Here is a 24,624-nt window from a genome sequence, read left to right as displayed (position 1 = left end):
AACTGACAATATTAAATCACAGATCAAGACAAATGGGCCCATGACCCTGCTCCTGAATACTATTTCTGGCTGCTAGGCTGCGTTTGTAGGTCCAACTGATCTGGCTGCCAGCTGCTTCTGGCACATGGAGTTCTGGCACAAAAAGAGGCTGTGGTGTTGCGGAGTGCTGATGGTTTATGTTTTCATGCTGTGTCTCTTCCTCCTTCCCCATGACCTGCTTTTAGTGGGAGAGCTCTGTAGTGTCAGTATGTATGTGATTTAGCTTCCAATAAAATATTTTTTCAAGGATGTTGGGAAAACTCAAGCCTTCAATCTGTGGTGTTTGCAAATCACTGTCAGTAAAAATTTTACAGTCTCTGAGTTTAATGAGTTGGAAGAGCATTTTAAATCTTATACATCATTGTTTTTTCTCTGAAATATCAATGCAAATAATTAGTACTGTCTTTTTCCTTGGTTATTCAAGTGCAAGGAATTGAGGAAGTTAGAAAATAAAGATTTGCCTGAGCAAACTGCATTCCCTAACTAGAAAGAAATCGAAGATATGAAAAATAAGGTGGTACACTTTTGATACAGGTAGTATTACTATAGAAACCTTAAGATTTTAAACCTGTGATACAGATTAACTTTTCAGCCATTAGCAGGCTTTTTTCATTGTTGCTGTTAGCCTTCACTTTTGTCTTGAAGTTAAGTGTTTATAGTGAACATCTAATGCAAAGGATCTGAAGCTGTTCTTTGCATAAATTATGATTAACAGGCTTGTGAAGTGATGCATGAATTTGGCAAGAAGGGAGCCCAACAGGGAGAAAACAAGAACAAAAAAAGTCTGTAAAGCCAAGGATTAGAGCTGACAGAACAAATTTCCATTGAATAATTATTTTACTTTATCAGTGAAACATTTCTGGAAGACCAAGCTTGATATAGTCCAAGTAGTTTGGCAATTTCTTTAAATGTTGGGACCTGTCAGATTAAAATGGTTTAGAGTTTACAGCTTTCCAGAAAGTTTCCAGGCTGTAATTTCAAGTTAGTATTTCTGTTGTGTAGAAAAATCAGATGCTTGAGTTCTTACAGACACTATTTCCTTAGCAATTTTGAAGAAACAGTGAACAATAAGGAGGACCCAGGAATTGGGAAATTGCCACGTTTTCAAATACTAATATTTGCACTGGAGCTATGGCCAAAGAAGAGTTCTCTTCTGTACAAACAGTTGTTAGCTTTTTGGGTTTTGTTCAGGTACTTCCTTCTGGCAGAAAACTATAAAGCAGAAAATTAAAATGTGTAAGTAAAATTAAGTAACATAACCCCAAATTCTGACTACTGTTAAAATGACTTTATAATTGTTTAGGATTGGTTTTAGGTTTGGTTTTTCGGAGATACTTTGGGTTACATGTAAACTTATTTCTCATGTTTTGCTTTCTGCCTTTGTCTCCTCACTTGAAACCATCTTAATCTGCATAAGGCTACTTCTAAATATCTTTTTCTTTATAACATGAAATTAGGTAGATTTCAAAGGGAGATTCATACAAAGGACTATTGTATTTTAAGTTTAAAATTACAGCAATCTTCAGCAGATGCATTCAGTATGATAATTACCAAAGGTGGCTGTATGATTTTTATCTGAATGACTTAATAGTTTTAGGATACCTTGGTTTCTGTTTCTTGTTTTCCTTAAGTTTTTACATTGTCTGTGCATTTCCTAAACTTGCTGTGTACTGGCTTTGATACTTTACCTCTAACTTACCTTATTTCTTCCTGTTTGCTTATTGCCTTTTTTCTATCTTTGTCAATGTAGATCTTGAAGTGTAGGATATCTAACAGACTTGTCCTTAATTCCTTTTTTTTTGGTGGCTTTCTCTCTCAGGATAACATTTTGTCATCTGCCTTTTCAAAGTAAATGGCTATATGTGGGCACCGAAAGAGGAAACATTCACATTGTCAATGTGGAATCATTTACTCTCTCAGGCTATGTCATCATGTGGAATAAAGCCATTGAACTGTGAGTTTAATGAAGTATTGTCTGTTGAGGGGAAGAGACAGTAGTGTTAGTTGTTACTAACAGCAGTTGCAGAAATGTCCTTGTTACTACCATTGTCATGTAAATAATTTTTATTCTCATAAATGTGAAATATTAATGTTAATACACATTTCTGCCTATAACCCTGTTTCATTATAGTGCTGGAATTGATGTAAAATATAAATAAAAATCATTATCTGTGCTGACAAAGAATAAGAAAAATAATGTATGTTAATATGACGTGGCTGATACTTGGGCAGGCATGTCAATTCTACAGTTTTGGGGTTAAAGCCTGAAGTATAAAGGCACACACTGTAGGAGACTGATGTTTGCTGAGGTTAAATTACTGGCTGACAATATAAATTTCAGTAAGCCTATTCCAAGACTGAAATATATTTTTACAGCTACTGTCTTTGCTACTGCTTTTTTAATAAATTTCTGTATGCAAATGTAGCGGTTTATGGGTGAAAACATACTTATGTGTTGTTGCTCCTGTGCTGTTATTTTGCTCCCAGAATGTTATGTCTGTTTTCAAAACATACATGAAATCTGTCACTTGCCAAAGGCTGTTGAAAAACAGCACTTCATTAGCCCATCTTCTTCAACAGCAAGAAGACATAAAATCTTAACTTTGTATTTTGACAGTGCCCAGCTTGGACAGTTTATGAATAGTAGCAAGACCTTTTTTCCAGCATAAAAATAAACATTTTTATTCAACTGTGTCAATTCTGTAACATCAAACATTAAGATAAAGGTTGTAAAGCCAGTGGCTTTTTTTGTGTGTTGTGAATAAGCAGTAAGTCAGTCTTTCCTTCTTATAAAAAGATAAACTAACTGGCTAAAAATAGACAGAAATTATTTATGGGCTTGAAGATAAAAGTGACTCCAGTATTGACAATGTCAATAGCTTGCTTATTTGGAGTTTATATTTGCAGAGTCTGTATTACTTATAATCATTTTGAGATGCAGTTTTGGGCAGGGGAATTTTTTTTTTTTAATTAAATGGAAATATTTCTGTTTAGGTCATCCAAATCTCACCCAGGACCTATTGTCCACATTAGCGACAATCCAATGGATGAAGGAAAGGTAGGATATGTTTAAATACTATAAAATACGTCATCGTGAGGTTCAACAAGGCCAAGTACAAGGTCCTACATCTGGATCAGGGCAATCCCAGATTTCAGTACACAATGGAGGATGACGTGATTGAGAGCAGCCCTGCAGAGAAGGACTTGGGGGTGCTGTTCAATGAGAAGCTTGACATGAGCCGGCAATGTTCACTTGCAGCCAGAAGGCCAACTGTATCCTAGGCTGCATGAAAAGAAGTGCGGCCAGCAGGTCAAGGGAGGTGATTCTGCCCCTCTATTCATCTTTTGTGAGACCTCACCTGGACTGTTGTGTCCAGTTCTGGAATCCTCAACATAAGAAGGATATGGAGCTGCTGGAACGGGTCCAGAGGAGGGCTACAAGGATGATCAGAGGGCTGGAGCACCTCCCGTATGAGGATAGGCTGAAAGAGTTGGGCTTGTTCAGCCTGGAGAAGAGAAGGCTCTGAGGAGACCTTATAGCAACCTTCCAGTACCTGAAACGGACCTACAAGAAAGCTGGAGAGGGACTGTTCACAAAGACTTGTAGTGATAGGACAAGGAAGAATGGGGGTAAATTGGAGAGGGGCAGATTTAGGCTTGACATTAAGGAAGAATTTCTTCGTCATGAAGAGCGATGAGGCACTGGAACAGGTTGCCCAGGTAAGTTGTGGCTGCCCCATCCCTGGAGATGTTCAAGGCCAAGCTGGATGGGGCTTTTAGCAGCCTGATCCAGTGGCAGGTGGTCCTGCCCATGGCAAGGGGGTTGGAACTAGATGATTTTTAAGTCCCTTCCAACCCAAACTATTCTATGATTCTATGATTTTTCAAACAAGACTTTTTAAGTTTAAATACCCCTGCTTTTTAAAGAAGGGTTAAGTAGATGAGGGCAATGCTGAAAGCATAAAGGAAGGCTGACTTAAGGTTTTAGGCTGTGAAAATAATATGAAGCAAAATACAGGCATGACTGTAGAACACGTTATTGGACTAATTGAGTGCATCTCGTAGTTTTTGAAAACAAAATATAAGGACTTACTTATGATGGTGAAAATTAAGATGTTACAAAAAATCCCAAAAACTAATCATAATCTGTGTGTAGAAATAGTGGGCTGGAAATCAAATAGCCATTATAATACTCTTAAGATTACTGTTTCCCAGCTTTAAACTACTTATTTAAATAGTATATTTATATAGAATACTGTGTGCTTTGTCTTCATTTTGGCTAATCCAAGACGGTAGTCTTTGTGGAATTTGAAGTCTGTCTGACATACTCTCATTTAGCAGTAGCAAACAGCCTCTAGTGATTAGAATGAATTGCTTAAAACTTAACTGGCCTTTAGTGCAACTAGACACTTCAGAAAAGTCAACTCAACTAAAACGTCTAAGCAAGAGCTACATGTTAGACCTATCTTCTCCTTCTTTGGAGATAGTAATAACATTCATCTTTTATCTTTACCTAAGATTTACAGTACAGATTCTTGAAGCCTTGCAAAGTAACTATTTTTATGTCCTGTAGACATGGCAGCCACAAAGATCAACTTGAGCTATGAACTCAGTGGTCAAAAATTCTTTATTATTAATCTAAATCTGCAGGCAGTACACTTTGCTTTGGGACATCTGTGATGAGGTGCATGCAAAACCAGCATAGAACTCATAGCTTTTGTTCACAGTCAAGAATCCACAAATCAATAGAAAGTAAGGAGTTACAATGTTAGTATGTCTTACGTAGGTGACATACACTGCACTTAAGTCACGATTGCAAGACTAAGTAGGGTAACAGACCTCTTCTACAACAGAGTTGTTCCACATATGCAGGAGAAACATTATTTTTTTTGTTTCCTTGCTTTTCATTTGTGATGTTATGAGTGGATAAAACTGAAGAAAGAGGGAATGATACTGTTGTCTTAGCAGTGGTTTGAATGTTTAAATAGCATACTAGTTATAAGTTTGTATCCTTTACACTTGAGATTTCAGTCCAACAAGGAGAAAGGAATAAGTAGAGGTTTTTTTTTTTTTTCCATTGGGATGAAGCTCACTACGGTAAGTGCATAACTTATGGATTTCACTGTAGAATTAGATTTGAGTCCTGTTATAGAATCATGGCCTTAAAATATGAATGCAATGAAGCTATGATGACTTCAGAAAAAATAAATTACCTATTTATTCTGGTGTGATCCACCCCCACACCACACCTGATTTACTGTAAACTAAAGTTTAAGAATTACTAGTTTTATCAGTTAGGCTGTAAATCAGTGTTTTGGAATCTGACCTTGCACTTGTCACCTTTTTTGTAAGAAAAATATTGCTGAAAAAACTGGGCAATTGAAAAAACTCCTGGGTACTCACTTTTAAAATTTGTTCGCGCTACTAGCCTTCTTATTGCTGTGATTTTTCTAGTCTTCTGAGTTAAAAGAGAAAAATTATAAACTGCAGTTTATGATAAACAAGGTCACTTAAAATAACTGTAGATACGACATTGTAGTGAGGAAAAAAAAAATCAGTTTTACCAGAACAAACATGTCTACTATTTTCAGGGTATTTAAGTGCTAGATAGCACTGAAATAGATTAAGCATTTTATCTGTAACCTGATAGGAGATCCTCTCTTGTTCTTTATATTGGGAATAGCTGTACACTGCAAAGCTTAACATGTTGAAAAGCCTGTCCTGGCACAAACTCTAGATACAGTAACAGACCATACTGATTTAGATTACTATCCGTGACTACAGTGGCATGTGTGTGAATGCAGTGTTTTCTATGCTTGTCGTGTGGAGCACATGCCTTGGGGCACTTCTGTTTCGTTAAAGGAAATACACTGTTTCAACAGTGAGTAAATGGAGCAGCCAACTACTACTTTTTTTTGTATGTCCATGCTGGGAAAAAGAAGTGGGGATGAAGACATGCTACCTAATGCTAGGAGCTGCTTCCGCTGTAGCAACATTGCTCAAAGGAGTAATCTCGCTGTAGATCCAGCAGCTATAAAAAATGAAGCTGCGTTGCCACCTTCTATATAACAAGTGCCACGACTGTTACTACTGCCTTATGTTGGCCTTGGGTTTTTTTTAATTAAAAGAAGTATCACGTAAGATAGGGGAGCAAAATACTTAATTTGTCGATGCATTGTTGAGTGTCTATTATGAGCAATTTGAATCCACTCCCTGCAGAAATGGTTTAATCTTGCTTATAACAAAAAGATTATTTGGGAAGTTATTTTGTTTAATTTCTATCTTTCCTATTCTTAATAACAAATGCTTTTCTGCTTCCTTTAATCTGTTAACTCACTTGTGATGAATATCTGGAGAAAACTTATATTGCTTAGTTTCTTTATCAACAATGAACCATTATCTAGAACTTGAGAAAGGTAGTGTCTTGGTCCAGCAAATCTAAGCAGAACAAATTCCAGTGAGGAAAATGCATAATAGAGAGTTCTCTTATCCAACTCCCCCATTTTTACTCAGGGAGGGACACACATAAGAAGGTTAAATGCTGAACTTTCTGGAACTCCAAGGGATTTCTAAGGGTCCTTCAGTAAAATGCAGTATTTTTTTTCTGATTTTGCATGGATGTCAGTTGTATTAGCTGGAATTTTAGGATAATGACAAGTACAAAGTAAACCTCTCTAAGACTGAGGTCCTCACCACTTCTCACTAATTTTTGTCTTCATAACTTGCAGTTAATACGTGTAACATTTAGCATCTTTTTTGAGCAAGAAGTACGGGCATTGCCAGTGGTATTATTTTTGCTTATCCTTATAAAGACTTAATATATCTGCTTATTATTGCAGCTTCTGATTGGCTTTGAGTCTGGAACAGTGGTATTATGGGATCTGAAGTCAAAGAAGGCAGATTACAGATACACGCATGATGAGGTAACATTTTTTTATCTCCACTACTATGGGGAGAGCATTCTCCATCTAATAGTGATTTTTTTTTTATTCTTATGTCACCAGTGGATCAATAAATAGGACTCTGAAACTGCAAGTACTTGAAGTTTTCTCTAAAAGAGCCATAGGGTTTGAATAATAGAAACTTCAGACTGAATAAGTGTTCACAGAGTTGAAGTTTGTGAAGCGATGAATAATGACATGGATTGCATTTCTTTACCAATTTGGGGAGTTAGGGATGGAAGCTTCCAGATTTTTTTTTTTGTTCTTGAGTAATGTAACTTCCACCTGTGTTAAAAGCTTTAGTCTTAAGTTGAAACAAGACGGTTTGGCTCTTTCTCTTTTACCATTATATTTTATCTTTGTTTTATAAAAGAGAAACATAGCATTCAAGATGTGAGTGTGCTGGATTTATAATGAGTAATAGTTATGTTTGCTTTTATTTATTTTTTTTCTCTCAATCTTGATATTGGCTTAGCCTTTTGGTGCTGCAAGCATTAAGGTGGTACATCCTTGGAATGACCTGCTATGGAACTAGAGTCTCGTTCTTCAGGCTTAATTTTCAGCTCAAAGTAGATTGTGTTTATACATAGCTTTGCATTTACATACTTGGACAATAAAAATTTTAAGTCTTTCTACAGTTTGCCACTGGAATCCTGATTTCTATTTTGAATATGCTTTGGTACGATCAGCAGACTTATCACCTTACTATGTTTGTTCTAATTTTCCAACTTACATATTAATAAATTGAGCAGCAGAGATCCCTGGGGGTCTCTACCAATTACTTTCCTCCAAGAACTAATCGATTACTGCCAGCCTGTTTTTATACTAGCTTACTTTACTTCCTGATACCTTAACCAATTATTTGCCTTTTGAAGATTCTCTAGTCTGTTTGGTTTCCTTTCAGAGATTTTGTTAAAGACTTTGAAAATCATGTAGACAGCTTAAATGGTGTTACTATTAGTCACATGCTTGTTAACATTTTCAGAGATTTGTTGGATGTGATTTCCTCTTACAGAAAGCGTATTGAATTCTCGTACTGTTATTATAGTCATCTGTATGCTGATAGTGGGGGTGTCCCTGCCTATGTCAGTGAGTCTGGAACTAGATGATCTTTAAGGTCCTTTCCAGCCCAAACCATTCTATGATTCTATGATTAAGTTTGTTCTTTAGTAAAATTTTTCTGCAATATCTAGACACTTAGCCAGGATATACACTATGGTGCTTATTCTGGTTTTCTTTGAATTTTGTGGCCCATTTGTTTACAAAATCAATTTCATACTTGTCATCTTCCTGAACCAACCTTGATTTGAGAGGTTGCAAATGGCAGTGAATAGTTCAGCCATTTAATCTTTGATTTCTTTTAGGATTTAGAAGTGAATGCATCTAGTTGTTCAGTTTGGGTTTCTTGACTGCAAAGATCTAATTAAATACCCTAGGTCAGATCCTTTGGTAAAGAAGTGTGTATTATCATGACCTGGGAATCAATAGGAAGAGGAGAGAAAACAATGAAGATCTGAAGATCTGTAGAGTGAACTTGATGAGTTTCACTGCTTTCATCAGCGAGTATCAATATATGGTGTAGTTCCTTAAAAAAATATTGGCTGTTCAAGTCTTAGAAGTTGGTTTGCTCTGTGAGTTCAGATTGCCCTTTAAGGAATGTAGATGTCTGTCTTCCTCTTTGGAAAATGAATTACTATATGCAATAATTTGTTGGTTCTTATCCATTTAACATTTTATGACAGAGAATTTATTCTTCAATGGGCAAATTATTTTGATCTAATTGTCTTAAGAGGGCGTGCAGAATAGAATAGTGTCCATTTTTTAATGTGGCTTTGATACAGTTAGGCAGTTTCAAGTTCTGGCTTCTGGCCTGAATGGCATAGAAATATATGATTAATTATGTCTAACAGAATTGAAAAATGTGTTTCTTGTAAGGTGCCATTCCAAGAGACTGCTGTAATTGTTTCTGGACCGATGGCCTTGAGAGAAGATCCTATCAGATATAGAAAATATAATGAATAGAAAGCTGCAGAGAGTGGGTTATTGTTTGTGTGCTATATATATATGTCTTTCCTTTTTTTTAGAGTGGGTCAGGTGAGGTGGGGCTTCTCCTTTATCTTTTTCGATTTTATTCCTCAGTGCTTCTCAGTTTTGCATTTAGCTGCAAAAACCAGAGAATCTCCCTCAATTTGTCAGTTGAAGGAATATTCAACTCAAGAATGTTATCTTTCCTAATCACTTTATGATCAGTGCTGACTGACTAGTGGCCTATATAAATACACTGTTCTTTTTTTTTCAGCTAGCACAGTTTCGAGTAAGTGAATATAAATGTTAAAAGATGCAGAAGAAACAGGTTTTTTTATTGCATTTTGCTAGAATAAAATTATATTGCCAAATAGTAAAAGCCTTGCTAGTTTTTGAACAGCTTCCTTAAGAGAAAAGCATTCTCACTTGCTTAATGCTGGAGGAGGTTACTGTGAAAAGGTAGGTAGCTTTGAGTTTTAGACATTTAAATAACACCATGACTGATACTGTGAAAACCCTGACTGACATTGTTGGCATACTGATAAGCTGTTCATTCTAGCTGAATAACCTAGTAATTCAAGTACTTAGCCAAAAATGAAATGTCTATATACGTATAATAATCAAATAATTATTTTCAGTGGCAGACTAGTACAGTTGTATAGGTTTTAAAGAAGAATGGAATATCAGAAACCAGGGAAATGGACTGAATTGAGCAGGACACAGGGTTTTCAGTAAGAGAGCAACTAGCAGACAGTTCTAGTAAAGTAATTTAACGTGTCCACTCTAAATTTGTCTCATGCATTTTTTTTGTCCACATTTCAGACTGATATTAGTTTTGTTCTCTTAGCATGTTAGGCTGACTTCAGAGACGAAAAACTTTGGTGAAGAAGATGCAATGCAATTTTATTTTTAAGATATATAGTAGAAGTAAAAAGTGTTTTTACAGTGATGTTGTGGCCAATATGTAACACAATTCATAACTGTATTCCACCCATGAATTTGTTTTACCTCTTTTCTTACAGAGGGTAATGCGTATGATGTTCTACCCTGTAGCAGGATCAAGATTTTAAATCTCAGGATTTATATCTTTGTTTCTCAGTTTGTTCTTGGTGACAGCTCTTCTGAGTGTGGAGTTGGCAACCAGCAAGAAGAGAGCAACTTAGTTCAATCTTGTCATACTTGAGATCTGGTGGAGAGCTGCTTATCAGACACAAGAAATGCTGTCTGGTCTACCTTCTTCCTCCCTGTGTGCTGTCTCAGACTGCTGAAGTGTAGCAGGGAAGGGTCGCAGAGGGATCTTGTTTGGTGAATCAGGCCTGCTCATTAGCATGGGGGAAAACATTGCCTGGCTCTAACCCTATTGAAAACAAGTAATTCTTCAGGTACTGGTCAACTGTGAAATCCCGTCAGTCTCATAAAATCCATCACCAGTCATTGCAAAGGTGATGGCTGATTCTGTGCTTAATTATATACTGCAGTGCTCTGCATGGGGTGTGAGCTTTATTTTTACTGGGAGTTACAAGATTGACATCAGCAGAGCTTGGTGCTACAGCACAGCTGAAGTTCTGCGTGGTAGCAAGGCATGAGATGTAGCTACCAGGACCCTAGAGCCGGATCCTTTGCAACTGTGTGGTCTTCTTCCTGTAGCAGTGCTGTGAAACACAATTCTCTAATTTGATTGAATGATAGTGACTGTTAAATTGGTGACTTGGCTTCCTGAGGCGGCATGAACAGGATGACCAGACACAGCAATACCATAAAGACTGTTTGCTTTAAACTTTGCCATTGAATTAGTCTCTCCCTCTCTTACCACTTTGTAGTTGACATTTGTCTTAAAACATGTAATTTCAGGGACTATGCAATCTATCACCATCATTTGTTGCAACTATGTTTAACTTAAAACTTCAGGTGTGTCTGGGGTTCAAATGTCATCCTTTATGTTCTTCCTTTACTAAGGAACAATGAGGGTCAAACTTCCTGCACAATCAGAGTTTTATGGAAAGATACTGTGTGATTTCATCAGGGAGGAAGCTGAATCCTGTTATATCTTTTCATCATTTCCTGCTTAGTATCATTCCAAATGATAACCTGACCTTTAGGAGAGGCTCTCCTGAAGCAAATTCCCATGTTGAGGTGGGGCAGTGTTTGATTCCTGAAAGCTAGGTCAACAGAACACTGCTCCTGCTTTCTTCCTGTCTGAACATGTGTTCCTGACCAGCACCCTGCTCTGATAGTTACAGCGCAAGAACGTTAGGAGTGCTCATTCCAAGGACACGAATGCTTATAGGGAGACACTACCACCCCCCCTAAAAACTCTGTAATCATATTTCTGCTTAACCATGGGTGGGGGAGAGATGGACAGCTCTAGGTCATGGGTAGCACTAGTGCCGATTGCTAGCGTATTCTTCCCTCGAAAACATTCTATTTTGTAATAACGAATTTAATTAGAGATCCTCAGCTTGTGGTACTGTATACTACTTAATGTAACAGCAATATGTGGCATGCTTAGATTAGTTAGAAGAATGCACAAATGTAACATTCTTTTTGTCTGAGAATTTGGAGGAAATTATCTGTGACATAATGTAAGTGTTGATATGAATGAACTTTTCTTTAGAAAGTTCCTTTGAAGCTCTTTCCTCAAAACATCCTTTTTGTCTTAGGCAGGCTCAGTGGGAAAATAAGATTGTAAGTTCTTTTTGTGTCATTCTTAAGCCTTTTCTGTTCAAACATTACGGATTTTAAAAGGAAGTTTTGCATTTCTCATGTGGAATATAGTTTATAGTGCAAATATTTCCCATACGTTTCAGCCATGAAAGGAATAAAATTTTTCTCAGCTATTAGTTTTGTTTCTAAAAAAAATGAAGTGCAATTTCTGAAAACTAAACCTATTTCTTTTTTTAGTGAAGTCCATTCAGTTTTGTTTGTTCTGATAGAAAGTAAACTTTGATAGAATTAACTCAGCACAGCCATTATAGGTTATTATTTTTAGGGTCAATGTTCTGGTACATTAAAAACATGTCAAAGTAGCTTGTTGGGAGTAAGAGGAGAAAGGAAAAGCAACTCTGATATGTGACCTACCAGAAACCAAAGCCTGTAAATGCTGTCATTAGACATTTTACACATTTCTTTGCATCAAAATGATCTGCATGATATATTGCCGTTTAAGTCTCAAGAGTTAGCATACATACTCCCAATTTACTGTGCTTGATTTGAATACTTTGATAATTCTTTATAAAAGTGTCATCATTTGGGATCAGATGGTGGAAGTGAGGTTTCTTTTGTGCACAGCCTGCCTCCCCATAATAATCTGATATGGTTAGTTACTGCATTTCTGATTAAATTTTGGTGTATGTAGGACACTGCAGTCAATCATGCTGGCTTTGTTATTCAAAAAGTAAGATTTTATTTTTTTCAGTTTTGAAACAAACTTCCATATAGTCCAGAACAGATCCCTTAACTTCAAATCAAAGTGAAGGAGGTAGTTAGAATAATTTTAGTAAGACACCTTCAGATACAATTAAGTAAATTTAAAGATTAATTTAATTTTTTTTAATAGAGCGTTCTCTAAGTTCCTGTAAAGATTCCCTGTATTTGGTACATGTTTGTAAATGGAAGGATTCAGAATGTGAGTGAGGTCAGAACTTCGGTTACCTCGGTAAACAACTTCTCTTAAGGATAAAAATGTCTTATGCCTTAAATATACCAAGGGTCCTTTATGGTACTAATGTGTGATCTTATCACAGGGATTGTATATGGGATCCATATGACCAGTGATATATTCCACAAAAATATTTGATAGATAATAGAATCAGCTGCCTTAAGCATACTGCTGCATTATTGTGCCAAAAAGGTAGCAGATGAAGTTTTAAATAAAGTTGATAATTATGACTAAAAGTGGGAGTTCTTTTTATTCTGGTTCAGTAAGTCTTGTGTAAAAATATTGGAAAAAATATAGTACTTCTAGGGGCTTTTTAGTGTCTAAGAATCTGTGTATAGATATACAGCCTCAGTGGATTCGGCTTGTTTTTTCTGTCTTGGCTGTTACACTTTCCTTCAAATCCTAGCACTAATATTAGCCATGGAAAAAATGTCAAAGCTTCTACTCTTGAGCATTGGGATAATTTTTCTGTTCTGAGGGGGTTTTTTTTGGTGATTGGGGCTATTGATATCAACCAACTAGTGTCGCTTAGTTACTGTACTTTTTTCATTGTAACTGACTTGTTGCTGTAGATATATAAGGGATAGAGCTCTGTAACAAAGTTTATCATACTCAGCCCACAGAACTGTTAGTCGAATTTTTTTAAAAATACATAAACCTTGCATTATTGTTACGGTTTAATATTTGACTGCATTGCTAGATGTAACCAGATGCTCCACAAAAATAGACAATAAATAGCCATAAAGCTAAAGGCCTTGTTACTCTCTTTCAGTGTTCTTTCTGTCTATGAAATTAAATGTTAGCACTCATTCTTCTCCTTTGTGCTCAGTTTATCAGATCTTTTTATGTTCATTGGCATTAATGCCATTTCAAGAGTAACGGGTTGTTGTTTCCTTCCTCTTGACTTTCTTTATCAAGAAAAGGAAAAAAAGTGTTCATTTCAAAGATTTATTCTTCCTTCTATAAGTTTTGTTTTCTTACTGATTCTTAAGACATATTTCTACGTAACTGTGTATCAAAAACTGTTCCATTTACACTTATGGGCTACCTGCTGTTTTCAGGGTTAGACTTCACATGGGAGAGTATTTAAAACATACTTATTACATTGTATTGCTAATTATAGTATAGATTATTTCATTTCTTAGAGAAAAGATCTTTTTGAAATACAGTCTTTTCTTTGTCGAGTCTCTGCTTACAAACTCACTTATCTGATGTGTTTCATACTATGTCAGTTAATAAAACCAAATCCGCAATATTTATGCAAAATTTGTTTTATAAGACTCACTTTCATTTGCTAAATACAAGTTTGTCTTTCAGACAGTATGAGCAAGGCTATTTCACTTTGACTCTAGGAGACCCCATGTGAGATACCTAGGTTTCTGAGCTACATATTTGTAGATGTTATATTGGTACACTGAATCTGTCTTCTAACAAAATTCCATACTACATAGGGAACAAGATTAAATTTCATTAAGAAATACCGAACTCAGTTAATCTGTAGTTTACAAATAGCCAGATTTTCTACTACTTTGAGTTGGAGAAGCTATTACTTGAGACTCTGCACTCGTGTAATGCAGTCATTTTCCCCTGTCATTTAATCTCTGGATTCTCCTGATGATATTGCTGGAAACTTACTTTCCTGTACCTGAAAACTGCTATTCCAACACTAGAGTGCTTATTTAAGCCCATACTTTTTCATCATCATCATCATTCATCATCACTTCAAAAAATTCAATTTTCATGTTACTTATGTTCTCAGTCCGTGCTGGCCTCTAGTGCACAGCCACCTAGACATCTCAAAATGCCATTTTAAAGCTTTGACTTAATAATCCTTTCAAGTAGATACTTTTTGTATGGACTGTATTTTTCCCAATAACAAAAGACTGGCTAGCAAAGCTCAAATAAGCGCTTGCAGTTATTCTCTTCGTGATACCCATTGTTGAAAAATACCTTAGTACTATACTCTGAGGAGGAGCTTTTTTACCCTTAAACATGTCACTACAGTGACAATGAAGACAAGATGGGTGAAGTATGTCTAAATGAAGTACTTGCAAACAGAAAACTTACCACGAATAAACTAAATGATACTGCTCTTAATATGTTCTAATTAGCATTTTATCTGATTCTCCTTTGCTGTTTGATGTCGTTGAGGAGGGAGTAAGAATGATATTAAGATACTCAACTTCTGTTGTTCTGGTTTTTTTATCTTTTCTTGCATAGGCAATCCACTCTGTGGCTTGGCATCACGAAGGGAAACAATTTATTTGTAGTCACTCAGATGGTACCTTGACCATATGGAATGTAAAATCTCCTACAAAACCATTCCAGACAATCACTCCACATGGTAAGGTGAAAATGGATACTCACTGTGTTTGACAGCTCTTAAAACACGAGAATGTGTTTAATAGAAGTGTGTTTTGCAAAACTAAGTATTAAAAATGCACTTGTAGTGCAAGTAAAATCTCTGTCATACCAACCTCTGATAGATATCATTAAAAAAAAAAAAAAGCCAGCCCAGTCTTTATGAAATAAAATCAAAATCAGTCAGGTTTTTTTTTCAGTCTTTGAACTTGAAGCTGAACTTTCACAAGGTGGCATTGATCTCAAAATTAACTAAAGCTTGTTTGCAGGGCTTACGTTTTCTTGACATTACAATCCCATATGTTGTTTAAAATACATATAAGCAAGCATCTGTTTCATGTATAAATGTGTAGATTACCATGTAAATTCTTGGAAAGGTTTGTAACAGAGGAAGACTGGCATCTGGTAAGATGTTCCCACTTCTCAGTAGTCTTGCGTTAATGTTAATCTAGGAAATTAACATTGCATGTTGCTCTTCTGTGAAATATACTGCTGCTTTTAAACAAAGTTCTGTGGAAATGCTGGATTTACATGTTGTTCCTGCATGTAAGTTGCTTCTCAAGTATGAATTTAGCAGTGAAGATAATCTGTGAGTTTACAGTCATAATACAAGATGCTATAGCAAGGCATCCTGGTTTACCTAGCTAAGCTATTAGCAAGTCCATGTTTACTTTGCTGGCTGTGCACTGGAGTGGGAGGAGGAAGCTGTGGATTTTTATATGATTCTGTAGTAGTCAAAAAATAAACTGACAGCTACTGTAGTAATAAAACTGATTAGACAAGACTAACTTTATCTTAGTATGTTTTGGAGTTTTTAAACAAAATTCTTATTTTTATCTTGGGCTGCAAATTAAATTTTCCACAGAGCTTTATAGTTATAACAAACTGTATGAACGTTCAGATAGAAGAGATGCGTATTTACACCTTACTCTTAATTTATGCTGATTCCATGGGACAATTGCATCTGTAGAAGCTGTATTTGCTGGTAGTGCACAGTAGAGAAAGAACAGGCCTTCATATTGAAATTCAAGTCTTAGCCCTTAAGGATAACACTCAGAATAAACCTTGTTTTACTTGTAAAATGATCAGTTTTATTTGCAAAGTGGTAGACATGAGAAAATTTAAATCTCTCATTGCCACCTAAAGCAACCTTTTTAGGGAAACGAATGTTCTACAACACTTAAAAAGGAAAAAAAGCCCAAATCAACCAAACAAAAAAAACCCCTATATCTAAATGTTCAAGGTTTTAGTATATTGTCAGAGGTGTTGAATATATGTTGTATGAATGTTTGTGTCAATATTTACTTAGCAATTTGCATATTGAATTTCATGATTTGTCATCGTGTTATGGAACTGTAAGGTTAATGTAAGAAAATAATTAATTTTAGGAAAGCAACTGAAAGATGGAAAGAAGCCAGAACCATGTAAACCTATCCTTAAGGTGGAATACAAAACAACTAGAGCTGGGTAAGACTTGTTGTGTATGCAAAATTAACTTGTATAACGTCAATATAATTCTCTGGGAATGTACTTTGTTTCCCAGTTGTTGGGGTGCATATCATGATGCCACTGAGCTATCGTAAACCAGCCGTGATAGTTTTGGTAAATCAGATATTGCTGGATAAAATACAAAAATATATGGGGACAAATTGCAATGTACAAACCTTAACTTAAGTAGATGCTGCTAATGCATTACCTGTGTACTGCTTCTGTGCTACTAAACTTGTGTATTTTTGCACAGTTTTTTGAGAATATTAAAGGAAAAAAAGACTGATAAAGCACAGAAGACACTGAAGCACAGACCTGAAAAACTGAGCTTCGACCAATAGTAGCCTGATGTAAATATTCTAAATTCTAAACATATGTTCCTTCCACAAAAATGTTACTGACAGAAGCTTTTCTGATAGAGTGCAGTAATTTATGCAGTGAATTGGGCCTAATTATGCACATTAAGAATGTAGCAAAGCAGTAATTGCAACAAGAAGCTCAGATGGAATTACAGTATCTTGAGTAGCGTGTTTTGTTACCAAGACTGCAATTAGGATTGAAGAATTTCACGAACTATAGAGAATTTCTTTCACTTACAGTTCTAAAGTGCTTTAAAGTATTTTAGTAAAAACTGCAATGTAAAGATATAATATTCATGGAAACATGTTCAGCTATTTACAAACAATTTTTAATTTTTTTTTCTTTGACTTTTGAGTAGGGCTATGTGTTGTTTTTATTTGCTCTCTGAGCATTCAAATCTATAGAGGATCATTACTTAATTGATGTAATGTAGGTTTTTACTAGTTATTGATGTACCTATACATATACTGTAGTGGCTTTGTGTATATTTATTGTTTGCTAAAAGTGAGGTAAACAGAGATTTAAGACTGGATAATTCCCAGTTATATAAACAACTGACTAGTTGAAAAGCCATTTTTTACTTGCAGTAGTCTACATCTGTGTGCATATTCTTTTCTCAACTGAAATATCAAAAGCTGATCTAAAGAAAGATACAGAAAAGTAGTCTCAGCAAGTTACAATTTCTGCAATCACAGCCTTCTGTTGTGAATAGTCATTCTGAAGGAAAAGATTAGTTTGAAGCTTATTCTATGAAATTATAATGTTCTGATGTGAAAGCTAGTTGACTTTTCACACATTTAAAAGGGAGCTTATTCTAGTGTAATTTCTAAGAATACGTAGCTCTTTCGGAAGACTGCTTTTTCCTAGTGTGGACTTTTTCCTGTTACATGTCATTTTCCACTGTTCATCCAAACAGAATGTTTTAATGCATTTAAAATTAATATTTTCTGTCTAATATTTTCCTGTCTTCAGTGTACTTCTATATCTATAGCTGTTGTGATAGTCTTCCAAAACTTTAATTAAAAACAAGCAAACACACGGCCCCCCCCAAAACTTCCCACCCCAAAATACCATTTACACTGTGGTGGTGAAACAGTACACTGAATCTCCATTTACTGCTATATGTATTTCAGCTCACACTTGAATTTTTGGTTTCCCCTGTAATCTTATTACAAGAATATTAAGTCAAGGCAGTACTACCTTTCAATGCTTACAATTTTGAAATAGATTATATATGAATATGATACAATTCTGACTTTTAGCTAAATCACTGTCATTTATTGTTTATCGCTTCATGTCTGTAACACAGAGGAGAATCATTGTTGGACAGGATCAAAGTTTTTTCAGCTACTGAAATTAAATAAGAAATTAAAGAAACTTGCTTCTGTAGCAGTCTGCTCTTAGTGTTATCAAAAATAACACACAAAAGAAAAGCTTACAGTGTATTTAAGAGGTACTGTTTAACGTATGTTTAAGTTACTTCAATTAACTTATTTATTGTGAAAAAGTGAGTTCTTCTAAACTTTCTTTTTGGAGAAAACTTGTCCAAAATCACACGGAAGGAAAGAACATCAGAGGCTGAGACCTGGAGTAGGGGCTACAGGCACTATTTTTTACTGTTCCAGCTCTTATCAGTCCCTTGGCACTTTTTTCCTCCATTATGTTCTCTATAGCGTGAAGGTGGAGTTGAGGAAACAGGAGCACAACAGGCTTTGTCTGGTTCTTACAGGCTGCCTGTTTACTAAAGTTTTTGTGGTTTCTGGTTTTGGGTGTTTGATGATTTCTTTAAGTCTACTGCAGATAGTGCTTGTGAAGTCTCCAAAGGCAGAGTTGTTTACCTTACAACGATATTTTTTTTCTTTCAGAGTATGCATTCTGTTTAACATTCATGTGCTCTAAGCTTTTAATACGTGTCATCATTGAAGGACAACACTATGTATTTTTAACTGTGTTTTAACTAGAAAACGCACAGCTTGTGTTCATGGTAGATCCATGATTTCATGAAAATAGGAAAAGTCCATACACAAACCTATATTATCCTTTCTGTCAGACTAAAGTCAACTTTGACTCAACTGTGTAAAATCCATGTGTCAGATCCATTTAATCTATTCTTAGCTCTTCCATTCTTTGCTTCATAAGGCTACAGAGTGGCAAGCCTGCCCAAAGTAACCTGATGACCTTGAGAAGTGAAACCAGGAGAAACCAGCATGCAGTTTTCACTGTGATGTATGAAACTTAAAAACTGAAATGTGTCATACTTTTATTGTCAGTTGATCTTGCTGAACCTTCAAGTCTAATAATTACTGCAAGTTTTCCTGGCAGCATTATTGTTTTAAAAAACCTAATGATTTTGAGGAGCAAACTGCAGTAAATCATTCCAGTACAGTGAGATATAGCAAGTAACCAGTATTTTTCTCTTCTTTGACATTCTGAAAAATGTCAAGTTAAATTGAAGTTTATCCTTTTCCTGAAATTACTTCATGACCCTGCCCATAAAATATTATGTGTAGTTCTAATGTAAAGAATTGAAATTAAATGACAAAAAAAAAAAAATCACTCCTTTAATAAAAATACACTTCTGGCTACTTTTGGAGGCAAGATATTGAATTCTGTGGATCCATGATCTAGTTTGGCCATTTCTTTGAGGTTTCTTCCTCAGCCAGCAAACTCTTTGATCCTATCAACTCTTCAGTCATAGGGCTTTCCGAAGGATCAGGCAGATTGTGACAAAAATGTAGAAACTGAAAGCTTATCTCAGTGTACTTTGCCTTCAATGCTACAAACACAGAGCGCATTTCAGCCAAGCCTTAAAATGATGCGAGGCAGCATGTGCATTAAATAAACCCTTGACACTGTTTTCAAGACGATGAATATAAGCTGTCATGTTTGTGTCTTGAATGCTAACTAGTGAAAGCAGTTTAGACAGAATGGGCAAGACTATTATAGGAAAAGACAAAATAAAAGATCTCTTCAGCCTCATTTTCACAATATGTGAGGATATCTTTTTCCCTGCATTTTTTTTTCCAGATACTGATGTACTAGCTGCTTTCAAGGTAAACGTAAAACAAGTGTAGGATTCCTGCCTAAAGTGAGCATAAAAGTAGATCAGGTGAATTCCACGCTAAGTCCCTTTTCCCTCTAGAAATATAACCTGAAATTTAAAGCTATAGTTAGTCATGGGTGAAATTTCTTGAGCTGCGTACTTATAAATGGTCTTTAAAAGGTATTATGCTGGTTTTTAAGCATAAACACTATTAAAATGAGTGATAATTGAGAAAGGAGAAAATGCTTAGTAAAAATATGTTTAGTTATCTTGGTTTTCAATAAATGAAATACTAAGTTTTATATTATGTGCATGTTGGAAAAAACATGGTTGTATTTAAAAATGTTTCTGTAAAGACAAAAAATTTTTGAAGGGAAGCCTCTAATCTCTCTTCTCAAGGCTAGAAGAAATATTTTTGCTTTGCTGTACTCAGCCATTTAATTGTGCAGTAGGAATGGTCTGTGACATAGTAGTTACTTGAAATTTGTGCATGTTGGGGGGGAAATGGAAAGTCTAGAGTAGATGTATCATGAGAGAAATATGGATATTTACTTATATCCTTGCTTCCTAAAATATGTAAGGGCTTTGAAGCGTATCAAGAACCTCATTGCCTCTCCAACACAATCAGATTATTGTGACTGCAAAATTATATTGCTTGTAAAATTGTTCATCCTCCACAATTTCAGGTAATTCTGTACAGAAAGAAAATGGGACTGTTTCTTCCTGATCTTGCTGGAGTATTTTATATTCAGGATAAGTGGGGCTGTTGGCAAATATGAATCTGCAGTTCAGTAGAAAAGAAACAATTCTAAAATTCAACAAAATAAAAAATCTCATCATTGCAAGCAGTTGTAAAGATTGATTAAATAATCAATAGAGGACAAACGGTTTGGAAGAGATGTCTGATTTGAGTTGTCATGTTCAAACACATGGGTTTTAAGTTCTGAAGCACATACACAAGCAACGCATTGCATGGAGAGCTGGTTTGCATTATTTTTAATTTATCTTTGCTTAATGATATCTCATTGAACTTTATAATACAGTTACAGAAACTGCCCAGTCTCTTTTATTGTATTTTCTTTACTTTTTGCATATTATCTTGACTTGGTCCTAAATGCTTTTGCTTTATTTCAGGGAGCCTTTCATCATTCTCTCGGGAGGCTTGTCATATGACACTGTAGGAAGAAGACCCTGTTTAACAGTTATGCATGGGAAAAGTACTGCTGTGCTAGAAATGGATTATTCTATTGTTGATTTTCTAACCCTCTGTGAAACACCATATCCTAACGGTAGGCTCTGTAAAGATTTTTCTCAGTACTTTGACCTCTTCTTTCTGGAATTTTACCCCATTAGAATGTTCTTTAGTATTGTCTTTCCAGTTTTTCTCCAGGGATGAGACTGTAGAAGTACCATCTGTTATCCCTATTATCTGAATACTGTTTTGCTTCCCAAAACCTCAATAGAATAGTTTATTCTAAAACCTGTTTCTCTTCTAGAAGAATGCAGATTACTGGTTGCATGTTTTTTCCTTTTTTAGTCCTAAAAGCATGCGTAGACAACAAGTAGCATTAAAGTTTTAAGCTGTGGTTACTGCAGCAGGTGTGTTCATCAGTATTTATTTGAGCACTTAAGACTCTTCCAGTCAATGCTATACCTTGATTAGGATTTGTGTAGTTCTCCTAACTTGTAGCGAGTTTAGTCATTCCAATACTTATATTAAGTTCATCACTAACCTGTGATCTCTCTTCTGCAGAAGTGGATTTTTTTATCATAGTTTAGGTAGTTGTCCCAGATTAATGATGTTATATTTCTGATGACTACAATGTTTTTAGCTGTCAGCTTCCATCAGAGTATGCAAAACTACTTAGCTCGGAATTTGAGGTCTGGCTGAAAGGGAGCAAGATAAAGTTGGAAATTCTTTCAGTTTTCTTTTTTCAGAGTCAAGTCAGCTGTCTTTCAGTCATTTTTTTAAGCAATTGGAATTTAGACCTCACTGAATATGATGAAAGGCATTATAAGGGTGGGCGGATGCTATTGTTCAGTAATTGGCTCTTTCTCAAAAATCCTGCTTATTCAAGTTCCTCTGCATGTTCCTTTTCCTGTTATTTGAGCTGTTTAAATGTTTCTAGCAGATTGGAAGAGAGCTGAGAATATTGAATTGAAGGGAGAGGGTGTGTTTTCCAAACATAACTTGGAGTATTCAGGGGGGTGAGCATACAAAATATCTTCAGAAACTGTGTAGTCATCTAAGTGGCTTTTCTATTCTCAACTGATAGAGTGCAAGGACCGATCACGTTCTTGAGGCTGTACATGCAAGAACTGCAGTTACCAGTAAGTAACTCTTTTCTTTCTTGTTTTCAGACTTTCAGGAACCATATGCCGTAGTTGTTCTCCTAGAAAAGGACTTAGTACTGATTGACCTTGCACAAAATGGGTAAGAACCTCATGTAGTCTTTTTGATGGTTGGCTGCAGTGGTCAGCCTATTGTTCTGCTCTGTAGTTTTTAATCTGCCATAATACCTCCCTGTCAAGAATGTAGATTTTTGAATATTAAATGTAAGGTTTAATCAGTGTAAATCAACTTTTCTCAAGTTAATGTGTAACAGAGTAGAATATTACACGACTTTCAAGCTTTATTGACTGACAGAAATTACTCATGGATCACTACTGCTTTTTAATTGTCACACTTTATTTTGAAGTTGATTCCTCAACGCTGTGAGGGGAACTCGGGATTTTGAGGCAGGGAGCAGAAGGAACAACTGTTCAGTTAAGTCAGGTAGTTTTGGCTCACACTGGGTGTTACTGTCATCACAAATATTTTATTGCCAAATTAATTGCTATTTGTATTGTTTAAAGTAACATAAAACCAGTGCAATAAATGACACACACACAAAATCAGAATGGTAATATCTATTCCCTCGTTTGCTGCTGTAGTAAGAGTTTGCTTAAAAATAGTATCCTACTATCCTACTACAGTTTTCACCACTAATACGTGCCCAACGTAGTGCGAGTTGCCCATGGAACAGTCCGTACACTCTATTATGTGGTGTTAAAAAATTCTGGGTCCTGCAATTTTTTTATGAAGGGTTTAGAAATTAGTGTAGGCAGTAACAACTATTAAGGGATTAGTAGCGGAAGAGTCTAATGGGTATGATCCTTGTGGAGTTCCTGATTAAAAGTCACCAATGGTCAATGAAAAAAAAAAATCCTTGTGAAGAACATCCTTCTAGGGCACAACAAAAAACTGCAAATATGCATCCTCAGGGTTAATATCAACCTTAGATAATGAAGACTATCAAATTTGGAAGAAGGTCAAGTTTATCTCTGCTGCTACTGAGCAATTTCACTTAGATTTTTCCGCATGGCCATATGCTGTATCCAAAGCTTGTTTCTGATATATTAATGGTAGTAAGCTTCCAACATTCATATGTTAATAAAAAAAAGTTTTAATGAACTTGAAATAAAGTTTGTACAAGGTGTTTTTCTTATGTGACACAGTTTACAGTGCCTGGAATTTGAAGTTATGTTTTGTTCCATTTCATGTGAGAAAAACTTCAGCAGTTATGTTTTTAGAGGACTTATAATGGTCTTTATTATGATTGACTTGCAAATTACTAATTGTTTCATGCCTGAAAAAAGGCAATGAAACTAACAGGGTTTTTGTTACAGGAAGTTTCCTTTTGCCCTGTATTGTCATATGGATTTTATGTATTTTCTTAAAATTAAGCCTCACTTTCATTCAATTTTTAGAGCATAGGTTTAGCTTTCCACATAGCTCTGTATGATGTTACTGGTATGTGGAATATTTTCATCTGTTCTTGCTAATTTTTTGTTTAGATTGGATTGAGAAGCTTGCCTGGTTTTGGCTCACAAAAACCCCATAAATTTGAAAAGCATATGCGTAATGTGCACTCTCTAGAGATAAATGCTTTTCAAACATGGATACATTTACCTTTTTATTATTATTATTGGCTTTTTTCATCATTAAGGCTCTGTCACTTTTCTGTTGGAGGAGGTGCTGTGGGAGGGGGTAACCAAGTCTTGCAATCTACCTTTCATAAAGTGATCTTGAAGTTGCAAGTGGATTATGAAACAGTGCCTAAGAACAGTGTAATAATGCAAGGGGGGCATTGGACTCTCCTATCTTTCTCCCCGTATGGAAGAATAGGCTGAAGAGTTAGAAATAAATTCATAGTTCCACATTACTACAGTTAGGCCTTGGTAATTTTCAGTTTTGCCTCAGGCTGTTAAAATAGCAAGCTTTTAAAAATATAAAACTATAGGGAGGAGTGGTGTTCTAGAAATATTTTAGGAACAGTACAAATTTTAGGTTCAGAGTACCGCAGTAACTTGGTAGTATACTGGATTAGCAATGAAGCTGCATAGTATATTTGTTCATGCCCTTATTTTAGATGCGCTTCTTTCCCTCTGTATGAAAATAATGTAAATTTAGTTTTCAGTTTTACTTGTGTTCTGTATTTTAAAAAAACTGTTTTCCAAGGTTAACAGATTTTCTGCTTTCGTTCATTAAAGGTACCCTATATTTGAGAATCCATATCCTCTGACTATACATGAATCTCCAGTTACCTGTTGTGAATATTTTGCCGATTGTCCTGTGGACCTTATACCTGCACTCTATTCAGTTGGTGCTCGACAGAAACGTCAAGGTTACAGTAAAAAGGTACAATGTCTAGTACATACACATGTAT

At 35.6% G+C, this 24,624-nt stretch overlaps 1 protein-coding gene across 6 annotated transcripts in view; it reads left to right on the top strand.

The window, feature by feature from the left end:
- STXBP5 (syntaxin binding protein 5) overlaps positions 1 to 24,624 on the top strand; it is a 104,949-nt gene that overhangs the window by 37,998 nt on the left and 42,327 nt on the right. For all 6 annotated transcript variants that reach the window (XM_069852145.1, XM_069852144.1, XM_069852149.1 and 3 more), the window contains exons 5-12: positions 1,859 to 1,993; positions 3,034 to 3,097; positions 6,879 to 6,962; positions 14,884 to 15,007; positions 16,413 to 16,491; positions 21,050 to 21,204; positions 22,277 to 22,349; positions 24,449 to 24,596. In XM_069852145.1, coding sequence (XP_069708246.1) covers positions 1,859 to 1,993; positions 3,034 to 3,097; positions 6,879 to 6,962; positions 14,884 to 15,007; positions 16,413 to 16,491; positions 21,050 to 21,204; positions 22,277 to 22,349; positions 24,449 to 24,596 — 862 coding nt within the window. The remainder of the gene's footprint in view (positions 1 to 1,858; positions 1,994 to 3,033; positions 3,098 to 6,878; positions 6,963 to 14,883; positions 15,008 to 16,412; positions 16,492 to 21,049; positions 21,205 to 22,276; positions 22,350 to 24,448; positions 24,597 to 24,624) is intronic.

Source organism: Phaenicophaeus curvirostris, chromosome 2 (genome assembly GCF_032191515.1).
Source record: "Phaenicophaeus curvirostris isolate KB17595 chromosome 2, BPBGC_Pcur_1.0, whole genome shotgun sequence".
Lineage (NCBI taxonomy): Eukaryota > Metazoa > Chordata > Aves > Cuculiformes > Cuculidae > Phaenicophaeus > Phaenicophaeus curvirostris.
The sequence above is the reverse complement of the archived record's forward strand: the minus strand, read 5'-3'. Positions and strand labels throughout refer to the sequence as shown.